The 18,012-nt window shown below is 40.9% G+C and overlaps 1 protein-coding gene across 1 annotated transcript in view; it reads right to left on the bottom strand.

Moving 5' to 3' along the window:
* Positions 1-17,358, bottom strand: part of LOC139286054 (contactin-1a-like) — a 54,029-nt gene extending 36,671 nt beyond the window's left edge. Inside the window, exon 1 of the mRNA XM_070906716.1 lies at positions 17,097-17,358. Within this exon, the coding sequence (XP_070762817.1) occupies positions 17,097-17,358 (262 nt within the window). The remainder of the gene's footprint in view (positions 1-17,096) is intronic.
* Positions 17,359-18,012: the final 654 nt, after the last annotated feature.

Genomic DNA, 18,012 nt, shown 5'->3' with positions numbered 1-18,012 from the left:
TTATCCCAACCCCTGCAGTCAACACAATGCCTCCCTGGGCCACACAGGCTCAGCAACCTCAGCTGACCTGAATATCAATGACAGCAGTCATTCAATCCATGAAATCTGGAGCTGGATGGCTGTATGAATTACATTAACCTCAAATCAGGTGGTGTCTGTAAACGAATGCAGAAGCGCAGCCGTAAACACGTGACTTGAATCATAAAAAAATGATGACACCTTTTGCTTTTGATGTCACAGTGTGAGTTTGTTTACTGTCAAGCATGTTGCCGTTGTTAAGTGTTCACGTGGTAAATAAGTCAAGTATCTTGACTTTATGGTACACACAAAGAGAGGTCATAGCAAAAAATGTTATAAACACAATGTAGAAATGGTAAAAGAAATGATATGCTATATTCATGTTCAGATGTACAAATGTAGATCTGCACTTGCCCTAACACAAAACAAAACAGAGAACATCCACCTCTGCAGAGCCAAGCCTGTCATGAAAAAATTAAAACAATCTCTGAAGGTAGCAGATCTATTCATCGACCTTTATCATATTTGAAATGCTATCAAAGATACTTACATAAAATCACTTAGGCTAAGGTTGCTCTTAAATTTTCATCTAAGGATGCCTTAGAAAAAAAAATTGTTGCATAAAATCACCATAAGGATTTCCTTAGGATGTTGTAAGGAAAAACCCTTTGATCTCTAAGTGTTTGCCTTTAGCTACTTAAGTATTCCCTTACGCGTTGCTAGAAGGTCCCATACCAGTCTTCTAAAAGTGAAATAATTTGTGGAACATAAGACAATGGCTGAATTTATGGTGACTGAAGACGAGGAGGAGATACCAAGATGCATTTTTCAGGACAGGGAAAACCCACTGGACACTATGAGTGATGCACAACTTGTTAGAGAGTATAGATTTGACTGTCAGTCTACCTTCAAAATCTTGAAGCAAACTAGGAGAAACCACTTTCCAGTCGGCTGTGGGAGATGTCTTCAAGGTGCACCAGTCTACTGTTACAACACTCTATTCTTCTGTCCAGTTTGGCTTTCTTCTTTCTTTGTATTCTTTTTGTTGTCCATTTTGGAGAAGCTAGCTTACACTGACAATAATGCTGTCAAGTAACGTTAAAGGATGATGATGTGAATGAAGCGTAACCATGGTAACTGAGTGCACATGTGCTGTGTTATGACAGTAACTACCGTGAAAGCCTTAGTCTAAACACTTGGGCAAGGAGACAACCTAAGAGGCTTTATGCAACGCTCCTAAATGAACCCCTGAGCTGAGGGAAATATTTTGCACAAGGGGCACACTTTGTTGAAACTTAAGGTAGTTTATGGAACCAGGCACTTAGAGCAGAGTAGCTATAAATTAACTATTAAACTATAAATAAGAGTGGCCTCTTCTGTCTGACACTTGGATGTTACCATTGTTGTTTACATACAACACTGAAATCTCTGTCACAACATGAAATAGGTTTGAAGTCTGTTTTTATGTTTAGTTAATTATCCGTAACAAAGAAATGCATTGACCTTTCAGTGCAACAGCCATGGACGAGTGTGAACCATTCTATGGCAGGATAACACTCAAGAAAAAGCCCCTAGATATGAAATACTATATGTGCTTCCAAGTATGGAAAGTATGTCACACCATGTATGATAAATTGTGTCATACAGGCAAAGGTCAGAGGAGACTTGCACTCTATAAAGAATGAACGCTCAGCTTAATTACTTCGTGCCACATCTGTCCAATAAAGATATTGGCTGAGAGGCTTCTATAGGAGAGCAGCAACATGCTTTCACTGATGGCCATACACTCTGCTGTAAATAATGGTAATTACTGGGTGAGTAGTGCTTACACTTGATGGCAAAGCTGTACAGATAAGAAAAAATAGTCCATATATCGCAATTAGTGGATCCTGAAGCATACTGAGAAAAACAATCAATACCTTCAGATTGCACAAAGAAAGGTCTCAGAGGGAAAGTGTGAATACAGTGCATTTGTTCTGGGGAGCTACAATAAATGGCAAACAATAGAAAGATTAAAAGTCGAGTCTTCCCCACAACATTTCCCATTCATCCCCTTATTGGATTAGAGGGTTTGAATTCAACATTAGGCCACAGATTAACTTGACAAACTGAATGTTTAAATGTAATCATAATATAAGCCAAACATGCTGCTTGCGTGGTCAAGAAGAGGGGGAGGTTACCTATTATATCACCACAAAAAGCAATAAAAGACACAGAAAAACAATCAGGGAATGGAGTGTGTGTGGTGTGACTCTGCTCAGTGCTTACCTTGCTGTGGAGAGCTATCATGCCAGTGGCTATGTGACAAGATGAGCTACTTAGCAGCCCGTGTCCCCATCCCCTCCAACATGCCTACCCTGCCAAGTGTCCTAAATACTCCGCTCCATTGTCTGCCTCAGAAACGAGCAGTGCTGCTGGATGGAAGAACTCTCTCCAAGGTACAAAGAGGAGGGAGGGACGATGGGAAAAGAAAAGGCTAATTCCCAGAGCAGGACAGGGAGCCATGCAAATGGGACGCCACTGAAGAAGCCTCCCTGCAGTGAGAGCGCTCCACAGAGGGGTCTTCTCTCGTCACTGTGGCCAGGCTGGGGTTTAATCTTTTAAGCCCTCCCACACACACCCACACACAGTAACAAACCAGCCCAAAAAATACAACATAAACACCCCCTCTCCCTTGGCACCCCAACTTTAACCCCACCCTCCATCCCGACTTCACTCTCATTAGCCTGGCAGGGGACCAGACGTATCATCAACACTGTCATAATCATCATCCCCACCACTGTCGCAGAGAAAGCAATTTTACTCCAGGAAAAGATGCCCATTCCTGAGGAGCCGAAAAGGGCAAGAAAAAAAAAGCTTTGCAAAAACCTTGTGTACTTCTGTACGAGACCAACAAAGTGACGCTAAGACATGAGAAGCTGCTGCTGTGGTTGCTAACTTGCTAACTTGAAAGTTGTTATACTTCTCGCAGTCCAAAGCACACTCTGAAGTTCATTGTCCTTGTTCTCCTATTCTCTTTATTCTACTAAAGAACGCCAACAATAATTGAGCTCTTCTTTGATGTTCACTTATCTCCTCTCCTTGAATAGAAGTAGAATTAACTTTTACTTTCAAAAAAGAATGAGCATATAGAATATCTCAAAGCTTTAGGTTGTTAAAGGTACAATCACCAAGTCACCGAAAGGTAAACCAAAGTCACCCAACCATTAAAATGTAAAACAAAGGATAAATAATCTATCATATCACTCCTGAATTAATCTTCAAATACAGGAATAAACACTCAATGACTAATGAAGTGAATCATGTTTTCTAATGTTGTCAAAGGTTTGTTTATATCAGAAATAGTTATAAAAAAAGTTATGTTCAGTTTAGAAACACACAAAATGTCTATAACTCAAAGCGTTTTATTACATTTGTGAAAATATCTATTATTTAGGCAAAACATATACATATTATGACTATATATCCGCCTATATTAGCTTGTCGCATTATTACATCGATATCAGTGTATAAATTGGCCAATAACAATAAAGCAGAAATTGCAGTAAAGAATTAGCGCTGACTTCCTGAGTGAATGGTCATAACAATAACTTTCTTGAGGGTAAAGAAAAGCTAAAGAGAACTAAAGAGCAATTAAATAGGACATTGAACCTCAAACTTCTCCAGTAGAGAAACTAATGGGCAAACAGCAAAATGATAATATATTATTCAGCTGCTACCAGTTGTTGTGAGTTTTATACTCGGCCTTTGTGGTAACATGAGGTTTAAGTGGTGTCTGCTCTGTTCTGGGAACAGGAGGCAGCCAGCATTTCTCACATAGTGCCTTTGGGTTGCATTAAGTGAGAAAATGCTGAGTGTTGCAGGGATTTAGATTTAGGAGATTTGGAGCCTTGTATGGCCCACACAACACATTCAGCTGAGTTTCAGTAAGCTTTAGTTCTGTTTTACCACATAGAGCAGCATTTTTAGAAAATCTGGATCACGCCCAGCCAAATCTGACAGCATGATCAATTGTGTGATCAGGCTAAAAAGAAACAAAAAAAAGCCTTTGTGCTGGGACAACAAAACACAGAGCAATTAATTGATTGAAATTATCGGATTTCATGGTGTTTAATCATGCATAGGTCCCAAATCTTTCCAGATACCCCATTACCATCTATCTTACTGGGCAATTTATGTCCAGCTGACGCTCTAAGGGAAGAAAATGCATCTTAATTGATCTCGATTCACTCCTACGGCCTTGAATTATGTCTGGGATTGGGAACGACAGAACTGAAGAATTAGAAAATACTGTAAAAGAAGATCCTCTAGTATTATGTAAGGCTGTAAGTAACATTAACTTCGGGGGTCACTCGTCTTACATAAGTGATTACAGAAAATCATCAGTGTGTTTCTGTGCTGAAAATGCATTTGTACTAAAGTGTATCTGGAATCTACAAATGTCTGCACTTAACCTTCAAGTCATTAAAACTATGGGATCAGGCCAAGAGAGCTGCAGATGATTCTTGACACCAACTCCAATCTAATGGCTTCCATTTAGATCAGGCAGACACTAAAAAGTCAGGAGAAGTGTGCCAAAGTACTGTTTCTTCCTTTTAGCAAGCACTCTACTACTTTTCATAAACCACGAGCTCCCTGGCTAATCAAAACCCCTGCGAATCTCTCAGAAGCATGCAGCATGTGGTGCAGGACACAGCAGCAGAGCATAAGGCTTGTGTCTGGCTGGCTTCATTGCTCCGGCTTTTGTCTTCCATTGTGATTTACCCAAGACGTCTGACTCAGCACAATCCCACCACTGACAGGAATAAAAGAAGATCATTTCCTCGCTTCTGTCTATGTTAAAGAGCTGCAGTACATTCAGTGAGTGAATGGAGTTTGTGCTGTTTCACAATACCACTCTGACCACAACAGACAAAAGCTTTTAGCATTTACAGGTAATCGTTGGTGTTTGTTTCAGTTAGATATAGTTCTTGGATATATATGATTTTGGGGTACCAGATGGGCTTGCTTTGAAAAACTCTGCAACTGACAGCTTATTGGATGTCAACTGCATTTTAGATTAGATAAGGACTGATTAGACTAATATAAAGTTAGCATTTTTCTAAGTGGGATGTGCTGCATTTTTCTCATATTCTCTTCTGTTTTGTGACCAAATTTAGTTGGAAAAAAATCTTTATCTATTTTCCCCATCTACTTTGGTGGGGGCACAAGGAGACTGAATGCACTGAATGTACAAAGAACGTACACTAATTAAATACCTGCATACAATCTCAAGATTTGCTGATGCGTATGCTCTATACCTATACAGCATGGCTGCAGATAAGAATGAATAAATAAATGAACAAATAAAGATTCTAACAGCATATTGTGTAAAAGTGCACAGAAAGCATAAACAGTAAAATTCCAATATCGCACTTGATATGCATGAGGAGTTTTCCATTGCCAACTTGGCTTTCTGTTAATATATTAAACTGGCTGTAATGTGTGATCATAAGCAGTGAAATTAAAAATCATCAGCCATTCAGCAATTATCTTTTTAGAGAATCTATCCGCAAATTATGATCAGCAGCTGAGTGATCATGCATCTAATTGTGCAAATTAGTAAATCATTCAATTCTACCCACCTTTTGCTAAAACGGGTTAAAACTAACACTAAGAATCAACTGCAAATACGGTTTAAACTAGATCTGGTGACCACATAACTAGATGAAACTATTTAACACTGATGGAAGATCACATTTGATGTGGTGTTGCATGTCAGCAGTATAATGAGACTGAATGCATGAAAGGAAGAACAGAAATACATACTAAATGACACTGTTCATAGCTCTTATGAAGCATTTCCTGTACTCAAACAGACTTTCTACAGAGAGTTGGGGGTCAACAATCTTGTCATATGCCTTCTTACATTGGTTCTTCTGTTCTTTCCCTTTGACATACAGTTGTTTACCAAAATAATTGGTTTATTCCCACAAACATCCTCTTGTGCTTCTTTATCTTTGAGCTGGTGCATGTGGATGTGTAGGCATCTGAGTAAGTAGCGATCTGTGTGTCATCAACATCCCACTAAATATGTGGTGAACTGTCACCTCATGTGCTACAGGTTAAGAACAGGTCAGTGAATCAGAATTTATTCACGTGCCACACATGAATAAATGAACTTGTCTTGCATAATGTTAATAAGGCTTTAGGCCTACTGCTGTTGTTATGGTTAAATAGGACAGACACGACTACAGTCTCTCAAAGGCTTGAGTTTAAGCCAAAGTAAATTGCCCCTGATTGCTCAGATCTGACCCTTTTCTCAAAGCCTTTTATTATCGCTCAATGAGTCAGTCGAAGAGAATAGAAGCAGAACAAGCTGGACAACCTGTGACTGAGGAGAAGAGCCCAATTGGGCCCAACCTGCCCGAAAGAGCTTTTGTTTGCACGTTAATATGAGTAGTGCTGAGAGGTTTAGGTGAATGAAGGCACCTTGAAAGGCGTTCAGCTCTCATTGCAAGTGCGTTTTTTTGCATGTCAGCTGGGGAATGAGGTAGGGAGTACAGCACAATTGGATCATTTTGATTACTTGATAGGAGAGAGAAAATAAGAAAAACACTCATAATGAATTACTTAATTTTACCAGCTGTGATCCATGTGTGACAACATATATTAAAGCCTCTGAAAACTTGTATTTTTCTATCACATTAAATAGTCACGGCTTAATCAACAATTAGTTAAAGTTAAAAATCCTCTAATGTGAAATAACCAGAACTGTTCAAACTTTGGCAGAAAACGTGGTGTTCGCATAGAACCCCATTACTCATAGTAAGAGGCTGATTGCCCATTAATGGGCACAAACATTTGGAAAATTCAAGCCAAAATTATTTCACCTTGGACTATCATTTGATTTACTTCTTCGGTGCATTTTTCCAAAGTCATTTATTCAATATTCAGTTTGCTCATTTGGCTGAAAATGATCCACTCATTACCATAACCTACTGATCATAAAACCTTTTGTTGGTTCTCACAACATTTTCTCAAAGCACAGAGAGAGAGAGAGCTGCTGTCGTGCTGCTGTTAATGGTACAAGGCCAATGACATAAAATCATGCATAGAAAGTCGTTACATAAAGGTCATAGAGACTCACATCATATGTTGTTACAGTGAAGCAGCTTCTGAGCTGGAAAAACACTCAACACAAGCTACATTTCCAATACTGTTCAAATCATTTAGGCCTGCAAAAGCAACATACATGGCTCAACAATGCACATATAGGACACAACATTATTATCACAGCATACATACAAACTAGATTACGATTTGCCATAATAGGTGACACTGGGCATATAGGAGAAATGTCTCAAAGATGATGTTTGATATGAATAAATCACACACTGTACATGTGATACACCATACAGTAGTAATATACAAAAAAAGAATTTAAATAAGCAATGAATATTTAATGAACAGCTGCCTTGGTGGCTCAAACACATGCAAGTGATGCCTCAAGTCAGAAAAATGTAAACATGACGAGAAACATCAGACAGACACATACACAGAAGAGGACATATGACAACACAGACACAGACACTGTGATACCCACCACACCTTTCCTTATAACAACCTACATGTACAGTAACCACACACACACACACACACACACACACACACACACACACACACAAGCGCACACACATGATGCTTCAATAGGTTCATCCTTTCAGTGTGCGGCACTGCAGTGTTGAGATAGGATGCTTCATTCTGAGAGGTAGATAATGAGCTATTCCCTCTGCAGAGGACAGAATCACGGAGCCAGCAAAGTTGAGCTGTGCTGGAGAACAGTATACACACACACACACACACACACTTAACAATAACCCAAGAGAAGCAAGCAAACTTCTTAACTATCCGCGCTGCTCTTGCTCCTCCACATAGCGCACACACAAACCAAACAGTGTGCCCACTCTGCCACCCACCTCTGTTCCCGAGCACACAGCCCTGAGGTGCATGCAGCAGTCGCACCCCAACACGTCTGTAGTTACAGTCCCGTTAGCGTTGAGTTGGCAACAGGAGGAGCCAGCTGTATATCTCTCCGCAACAGTGTGCCGAAGGATAAACTGCTACTCTGCTTGTGCTGGTTAGCAACCGCTGTCATGGCATCCTGCCCCCTTCTATCACAGGCACTCAGCGGCATAGAAGCCCTCTCCATCACACACACACACACACACACACACACACACACACACACACACACACACACACACACACATGCACAATCACATAAACATTTAGCTGTCAAATCATAGGGCTGCCCAGCTGTGACCTCACATCACAGTGGAGGAGGAGGAAAGAGAGCATGAGAGAGAGAGAGGAGGGGGTTGGGGTTGCATATGCGTGTTTTACAGAGAGAAGGAGACTGATAAAGGGGTATGGCCAGAAAGCATAGTAGCCACAGTGGGGAGGAAGAAATTACTACAGCATGGAAGGATTAGTAGGAAGGCCACAGTATGTACTATGGGAAGGATGATGCTGTGAGGACAAGAAGAAGAAGAAGAAGAAGAAGTAATACAAAAAATGTTGCAGGGGTGAGGACAAACTGTGAGAGGGAGGGAAGAAGACAATTTAATTCTGAAAGCTGTGAGGGCTGCGTCCGTTCCCTCAGCTGGAAATAAACATTGCACTGGAGGAACAGCAGGAACCAGCCAGAGTGAGGCAGCTGAGCCACAACAAAAAACAAACAGCTGCAAGGCTCACTGCCCTGCTGCAATCGTCACCTTCATCTCCTCCTCCACTCATTCACTCTTCTTGTTGATCTTCCCTTCCCCTTCTTCTCATCCCTCCTTCCTGTCTTTCCAGCCTCTTATCCCTCTCCTCTGGCCCTGTCTTCCATTCTTTCTCCCTCTCTTATTTTCCATCCTTACACTCCTCCTCTCATCCATAATGGATAGTTTGGAGATATCCACTTCCTGTAGTGGTCCCTGTGCCCCTGGAGCCAGTCAGGCTGTATTGATTCCTGCACCAGAGGAGTCATCAAGGCAAAGATAATAAGGTTTAGAGTCACACTGAGTTTTCTGCATCCATCCCTCCCTCCCTTGGGGAGTTAGTCCATCTTGTCCTGTCCTCTACTGTCAGTCCAGTCCAACATAACATGCGTACGAATCCAATTAGCAAATGTATTCATTGATTTAGAATTATCCAATCTGGATGTGTATCTGCAAGTATTTATGTGAGAAAAAAATGAGAGTAAGAGCAAGATTGAGCAAGAGAGAGGATGGGGAGTCTCTAGTAAATGTGTGCGTGCATGTGTGAAGTTTCTCATGCGAGTCATTTTTATCCAGACGGCAGTGGTCTGCATTACACAACAATAAACACAGGAAAAACACACATTTGTTTCAGCTTGAGGAATTCTCCTATCACATAAATCCTGTTGGCCATGTGTGTGTGCCACAGTCTGACGCATGTCGTGTCACTGGGTGTTACATTAAGGCTCATTAGACTAGTTATCAGCCCTATGCTGTGGCTAGCATGCCCCTCCTTTGACCCAGGCCTTCATATATAGGTCAACATTGGCATTCAAGTGACTGATATATGTCACACGCATAATGCTGCTCTTTTTAGGACTGGACAATCACTTATGCCCTGCAGCATCAGCATATAACAATATCCAGTACAATAGGGATAAACCAGACATCTGAAGTGAAATCTGTTGTTCACTTAAAGCAGTACCTTGTATGGAGTTAGGAGACTTTAGAGGAAGGGTCAGTGAGCTGTTCTCAGTGCTTCAAGAGGCGTTGCATCTTGAGGAACATGGGAGGGCGTCATTAAATAGGGCAATGTTCATGCTCGCTGAACAAAACAAATACAATGTAAAGTGAGGGGCTAGATGCAAAGAGACAAGAGGAAACATGTCAAGAAAACAACTTTTCAAGCCGGTATGATTAACCTAGAATGTGATATAAAGGCAATGGTAGATTGATGTTAATGGGAAGAAATAACATAATCATCTCTTTTAATACTACAGCTTTCTAATAGTTTTGAGTAGGTTCAGCTATATGGATGCAATCTTCTACCACAGTATCTGTATTTTTGTTTCACAACAGCGATATATATATATATATATATATATATATATATATATATATATATTCAGCAATATAGTACAGTTTCTGGAATTAAACTGAGAAACCATTTACAGATAAAATAACCAGATAGGAATTAGCATGGCTCAGCATCTGCAAACATAAATATTGTTACATTTGAAAACAAATACCTCAGTATCAATATGTATAATGATATAACATGGGGATCCCTATTAGTGCTTTAGGAAACTTGTTTTGTACTATAATGTGAATAGGGCTGCAACTGATGATTATTATTATTAATAATTGATTAATATTTTGATTATTTTCTCAATTAGTCAATACATTTTTGGTTCATTAAATGTGTGAATGAATCACAATTCCTTTCAGCCCAAGTTGATGTCGTAGAATCTAGTTTCCCGGCTTGAAAAGATTTTGTAGAAGCAGAGAGAGTATAAGGTCTTTATTCAAACAACAAAGGCCTGAGTTAGTCTGCAGAGTGACTGAACACATACCAAAAATCACATTCTTTCATACAGCTTTGCTCTGAATAAACATTACACCCATCTCCGCACTTTGGACGATGACCATAACTTTGATTGACTAACTGATTTAGTTTGAAATGTGATTATGATGTGCGAACAAGTAGAATGCTTTTTTTTAAGCTAGAACATTCAAAAAAGCTCAGAAAAGTATATAATTTAAATGTAACGCTGCCCTAAAGACCAGGAAAAGTCAACATTTAAGATATAACTCAATATCATGATACACTGAATCTTATGTCACAATATTGATTTATTGCCCAACTCTACTTGAGTTGTCTTTCATGTGACAAATACACTGTTTGTGTGAGGATTCAGATTAAGCCAAACGAGGCCTGTGTGAAGCAGATCACTGGAGCCAACACTTGTGACAGTAGCAGTGACATTTTAGCAGCATTATACTGTTTTGTTACATCTATGTTCACAGCTTTATGCAGTATTCATGAGAAAGGGCTACCCATACAGTAGCATCTCTAATGATACTCCTGACTTTTATTCACATACACACACACGCCCACACACAAAGACAGAGACCCCGAGGAGGCAGCCAACGGTGGCGAGTGTTCCCATCGCCTTCTGGCAATCTAAGCCCAAAGATATGAGCTTTTTTTTTCTGGAGTGGAAAAATAGGTCTGACACTTAATTAGCAAACAAGGTCACAGCACAGAAGCAAGGTCCTATGTTTGTGTATCCCACTGTCCTGGAGATTTGACACTATCTCCCTCTCGCTCTGCAAAGCACTCAAATACAAACAAATATTTTTCCTCTAACAATAGAGTTGGAAACTGTGCAGTTAACATCAGGCTGTCTGTTAATTATTACTGTACATCAAAGCATTAAGCCTAATCACAGAAAACAGCGTCCATCACCAGCTAACTGTCCACTCCCTCCTTTTCCTCACTCACCTCTGGGCTATTCTGTCTTCATTATCCACGTCTGCTCAGAAGACTGTTTGAACAAACAGGTGCAGGTGTGAGGATTTCAGCGGAGGAATCTCGAAGTGGGGACTATTAGCAGAAACAGAGCTATTTTATGTGTGTAATGGCTGTAATCTTTACCGTCCTCCGCAGTGGTTTGACACAAAGTCAAACCAAACAATCCTCTCCTCCACACACCATTTAATTTCTGAGTTTTCCTTCATATTTGTCAGAGAAACCCAGCAACTCCAGAGTGAATGCGTGGGTGGGTGTGTGTGAATAAGTAGTATGTGAGCACTGCACTGTAAGTGCAAGTCAGCTGAAGAGTCCAGTGTTTCCTCGCCCTCAACACTTGAGAGGGCCTTTTCACCAGCACCAATACTGATTGTAAAATGGCAGAAAAAAATACCTTCCAAGCACATGACAATATAATGACCATTAAGTCACAATGTTAAGTCAGTGAGGTCACAGGCCAAACAAGATGCTTTTCAGTGCAAGAGATACAGTGACGTCTTTGTGGATGTGGGCGCGACACCAGCGAATCATTGACATTTATTCAATTATCAATTCTCTCATGTGTTAGGATACACAGAGCAATGCCTGAGAAATGGAATCCATCAGGAAATAAATTGATGTTTGTCAGTACAGCTCAGGTAAAGCTGAGTCAGGGAGGCTTGGTCAATCGCACAGTATTGATGTGTTACTGATGTGTACGGTACTGATACCACGGTATCACTGCTGCAATCAATCAACACCATAATTAGGATGATTACAGAAGAAGCCTTGATTCCAGTGCTGTTGTTAGTGCTCATGTTTCCCACAATTTCTCACAAAGACATGTCCCATTTAGAGGGTCAGTTGAGGAAAACACCCTGGACATTATTTTGCCATTGGCCTTTTATTGACTTCACCATTATAAGAGGCTCTCTATTTGCACAAACCCTGATGTCGTAAAGAAATGTTCTTTCGTGCCATGAGGAAATCTAGCAGAGTTTTTATTGGTCTTGTTTGTTTACAGTAATTATACTAAGGTCTCAAATTGCTGCTTAACAGCAAGTCCCCATATTTCAACTGCTCAGTTTATAAACTAGTATATATACATTCTTATGTCCTCGGTTTCCTTCCCAATCAGCAGTGGGTAGCTGCATGTGTCTGGAGAACAATGTGTCAGGATCTGCCCAGCAGCCAGATCGTTTTTTTATTTTTCCCAGCATATCAGCAATCTGACCTTCCTCACATTCCTACAGTATGTCAAACCTCACAGCAACATACAGACTGCAGAAGAAGGGATGAAAACATAGGATGCCCGCACTGGACGTGCTGAAGCTTTGGAAATTATAATTTAATTTGTTGAGGCCATTGTGGCTGTTAACTCCCAATGCCACTGTAGTTTTGATGCAATAGCAGACCTATTGCCAAGGGCAGTGCTGCGCAATTTGCAGCTTTCAGAATTTGACAGCAAGCTCTGCGGATATTTGTTTATTTCTAATATTTCCTATTTCGAAATGTCTCTCCAAGGCGGATGTGGATAGATGACAGATTATTCCAGGAAATGAGAAGGAGAGAAACAAATCCCCTGCCACTTCTGAACAGCGTTGGTGCCTGTCTGGACCACAAGAAGAAGTAGGGGAGAACAGAATAAAAGGCCTTTTACAAGATCTCTGGTGCACCAAACACATGCTGAGTTGTTTACTTTGGTAACGTATCACTTAGCGATTCATTAAACCAACTCACACTCAATGAATCCCAAATGACATATAATAATTCCAAGTTTGGTAGGAGAATGTAAACACCTTACAATCTCACTGATAAATAAGTAATTAAGTAGTGAGTGAGGAAACATAATTAATGCAAAAATAAGGCTCCTCGTATGATATTGCAAGATTTTAAGATTTTCTTACGCTAGATTAGAGATTTCTCTTTCTGAGATTTCTGCAGTGGCACTTCAGGGCTGAACAGTTCAAACAAGAGGCTCAGACACCTCCTCCAGAGTTGAAAGTACACGAGACAAAGCCTGCTCTGTGAATCCATTGACTGCCATACTGTATTAGTCTGTGCCAGTGCTTTTAAGCAGCGCCATGCATATTCATGCCTGCCCATCAGGAAGTCTTCCTCCACTACTTGTGCCCCTGCAAGCTCCACAGCCTCTCTCAATGGGTGCATTTATGTGTAAAATAATATTCCCCTGTTATTTGGCACTCGAGTTCTCCTTCCTTGAAAAGCCACATATACTATTTAAAACAGCCAGCATGAGATCTTATTGAAATCGCCAGAAACCTGAGTATGACAGCTGGGACAAGCCAATATTTGCTAATATATTACGGCATGTGAACACATTATCCTCTGTACTGTTTCCCAGTTGGTCATTTCTTTTGTATTAATCAAAAGATCCTGTTAATTTGTGCATGCAGAGATATTATCTGGACTAGGCCCGCCACCATCATATGCATTGTTGTCCGGAACACAGTGTCCATGTCAACAGACCCAGTCACCTGTGTTTACCGCTGAGCACATGGCCACAGTCAGACGGCCTGTTGGAAAGCTGTGTGTGTGCCGACTGACAATGAGCACAGCCTCGGCAAAGACCTGAGTCATCTGGTGCCTCTTGGCCAAGTCACACCATGTGATCATGGCTCATAATGCAGAACAGGTGCCCACTTAAACAACAGAGAAGAACATAAGGAGATGCACTGAAAAAGAGTGCTTAGATCCCGGTGCCAAACCATGATCAACCCACTGTGTAGATAATTCTGTAACAATGATTAAGCTAATGTGCTGTCTCTTCAAAAACTGAAATCTTCAAACACAAAATTGGTACATCATGACATTGCTTGGCAGTGTCAGCGTAAGGAAATGCAGATGTGTGGGAGTTTTCTGGCATTCAGATCACAAGATTATCACTTTACATAAGGAAATCATCTCTTCGCTGTTATGAAGCTGCTTGTGCACAGTCCAACTGCTGTTAAAGACGCAGCTCAGATAACAACCGACGCAGCCACATGGTTTACAGCATTTCATATCAAGCTTGTGTATCAAGCTCCCCTTCAGTAGCAGCAAGAAAGCTAAACTAGGTTAAGAGACTTTTCATATATTATGCTTCAATACTCCCAGGGCCCTTTCACCTACATTGTGCTGAGGTTTATTTATGTCAGTGCTTAAGTAAAACTACAGCACTGAGCATTGGTTTTATAACTTTCCAAAAGATTTTCAAGTAATTTTTCTCTGCTGCCTTTTTTAAGCAGCATTTACTCTGCTTTAAGACTTTTATTCTAAGACCTACAACATTTTATTCATCAGATCTCATATTTTATGGACTTTCATGGAATTTTCAGTCATTTCAGTTTTGCTTGGAAAGGGATAGGATGACATCTTGAGAAAATGACGGAGAGGATCAATACCACTCATTAAATTAAATATGAGGCTGGAGCCAGGAAACGGTTAGCTTAGCATAAAGACTGGAAGCATGGGGAAACAGCTAGTCTGGCTCTGTCCATAGGTAATCTGGCATTTCTGCTGGTTGCCTGGCAACCTCACAGTGAGGACAAGACTCCAGGAAGTCACTGAGCCTGGCCAAGAATAGTCCATAAAACCACATATTGCCAATTTTACACTTTGTTTTTTGTATAACATGTTAATTAGTGAGCTTTAGAGTCTTTATGCTAAGTTAACCTACCTGTCTACCTGGCTCCATCTTCAGACATGAGTGTTATCAATTATCTCCACTAGCTCTCCACAAGTAAGCAAATAAGTGTATTTCCTAAATTGTCAAATTATTCCTTTAATAAAAAGTGTACTAACAAGTTCTTACTTATTCCAAATGTTTTATCCATCATAATATTTTCAGTTTTGTTTAAAAAAGCTTTTGTGGGAAATGTGATTCATCATTATGTAGATTGATGCCTAATATATACAGTTAGTTGCAGGCATTCATTTTTTGCAACCTTTTCATTTCATTGTACTGGAGTCAAATTATAATCTGGTTGGTCATGGGTCAATGTGAATAACATTAAGCAGTCTCTCTAAACATACAAGAGTTTCCATCCCCCTTCAGTCATATAGAGGAGCAGTGTTCGGCTTTGTCTTGTTGTCCTCTGTTGCAGGGGAATTAAGAAAAGTACAACCCCTCCTCTTTCTATCCATTGTGCATATGTGTGTGTGTTTGTGAGTGTGTGTAGGTGGGTGTGTGTGTGCTTGCCCGACTGTGACGCTGTGCCCTTCGCTCAGTCTGCCCTCCACACACTATGGCCCTGTGTGTGCAGCATGAGTGGAGCTGTGTGTTGCAGATAAGAGTCAGAGTGCTGCAAAGGCGGGTGTGTGTGTGTGTGTGTGTGTGTGTGTGTGTGTGAGTGTGTGTGAGTGTGTGTGAGTGCGTGTGTGAAAAGAGCACAAAAAAAAGGATTTAGTGCTCTTTCTCCCAGTCAGATTCACCTCTGGATGCCCTTTCCTTCACTCACTGCCATTACACCTTCCTCATGAATAAGCCAACCAGTGACACTGCCCGCTATACTACTGACACAATTCACCACAAGGTCCACTCATACAGTATGGAAGCTGTCCACCGCCATGCCCTACTGAACTCTGCACAAATACTCTATTAATATGCATGCATGGCTTATTTTCCTCCATGGAATTATTGTGAGAGATATTTTCAGTCAGGCAGGGAATTGATGTTGTGATTGCTGGCACCTCCCTTCAGTCTAGACGGCCAGTAATGAGAATAATAAGGGTCGTATCTTCACTCACATCTTCATTATCTCCCTGTTTACTGTCCATATAAATTACTCTACAATAAGGCTGAAATGTCCAATGGTAGAAGAAAAAGATCTGTAATTAGGAAGCTGGCTTCCCCTGCCGTCCCTTTTATTCCTTCTCTCCCTTGACCTCTCTCTTGGCATCAGGATGACTTGCTCAAGCAGTAGTCTGACTCATGATAATTAAAACACAGAGATGGCGAACACCAAGATCGCATTGGTTATTTTTCATGGGGTAATATTATATCTTCTCGGGGGCAATTTGCTGTTGCTAAGTAAAATTGTGAGAATAATGTCAGCAGCATGAATTAGCAGATTGCAACAGAAGCTCCTGCAGCTACAAACCGAGCCAAGGAGAAGAATGTGCAGCATAATTAGCGCACAAGTCTCATGCATAAGTCAGCCAGATTCCCTCAGAATTCTGGGTTCAGATCTGAATAATTATATGCCAAACGAAAAGAACAACTTTTGTTCAGGGACATTTTAGGGTAGTTTGTCGGAAGCTATTAGTGCTGGTGTATTGTCCCACTAGCACTTCTAGAAAACATGACGCAAGTGGTTACATCACCTTGTGAGTTTGTGAGCCAGATGTGACAGTGTCATGCCAGCTAAAAAAGTGTTGCCCTGACGTGGCAGTTGGCAGGGCGAGGCCTTATACAAAAAGTACACTGCTTGGTCTGAAGAGGGCTATATAAGCATTGACCTCTTTCATCCACACTCATTAATTATGCAACAAGAGGGTTGATTTGAGACCCTTTGAGAGGATCCAGAGAGAACAGGTTTGTTAGTGTGAAACGGAAAACCAACCTGTTTGTCGTGCTCGCCTACACCGAATGCTAATGATGGCCACATCAATGGGCTCTTCATGTAGAGATGCAGCCTTGGGCCCAGGAGCTCGGAGGCTGACCAGCGAAACACAAATACACCGGCAGCACAGCAAGAGAGCCAGGAGAGGACAGCGGCGGCCCACAGCCCAGAGTCTGCACCAGCCACAGCTTTTATTTCTGGTTACACTGATCTGAGGAATGAAGGGAGAGCTCCAAATGTTTTGTTCTTCTCTGTTTCTCATTATACCCTCGAACCCCCCTTCCTTCTCTCTACCCCTTTTCTCTCTCTCTGTCTTTTACAAAGAGCTGAACTGAAAAACAACAGCCATTCTAAATAAATGTTGAATCAATACAAACAGGCTGTAGCCAGGCTTCGGTCATAATAAGCAGTGTTAATATACAATCAGCAGGTCTGTAGGAGAGCATAACACAACCTTATGATTTTCAATCGATCCTGCTAGTGACAATTTTACAGCAATCAGCAGTGTCCCGGAAATAACAGCATCCAATGAATGATTTAAAAATACAGTGCACACAGCATGATTTTATAAAAATATCACCAAATGAGGGTATCATTGGATATTTATGGATGAAACTGTGTAGCAAAGAAGGGTTAGGGTGAGGCAGTCGAAATAAAATTGATAACGTGAGCATAAAATGAATATGGGTGGTCTCAGCAGAAGCACTGCAGGTAAACAAACAGAGATTGAATAACGGACATAGCAATAACACTTGCTGAGGCCCCTAGTGCTATGCTTCCCATCTCTGCCAAGTGTAATGGGATTTCTTGGGTCTAAATGCACTTCACTCACTCTGTGGAGCAAGTGGGAAGCTAAACTATTGATCCACAAACAATTTAGCTGTCCAGCTGTCCAGAGAGAGGGAAAACAGGACGC

This window comes from Enoplosus armatus, chromosome 6, assembly GCF_043641665.1.
Source record: "Enoplosus armatus isolate fEnoArm2 chromosome 6, fEnoArm2.hap1, whole genome shotgun sequence".
Taxonomy (NCBI): domain Eukaryota; kingdom Metazoa; phylum Chordata; class Actinopteri; order Centrarchiformes; family Enoplosidae; genus Enoplosus; species Enoplosus armatus.
The sequence above is the reverse complement of the archived record's forward strand: the minus strand, read 5'-3'. Positions and strand labels throughout refer to the sequence as shown.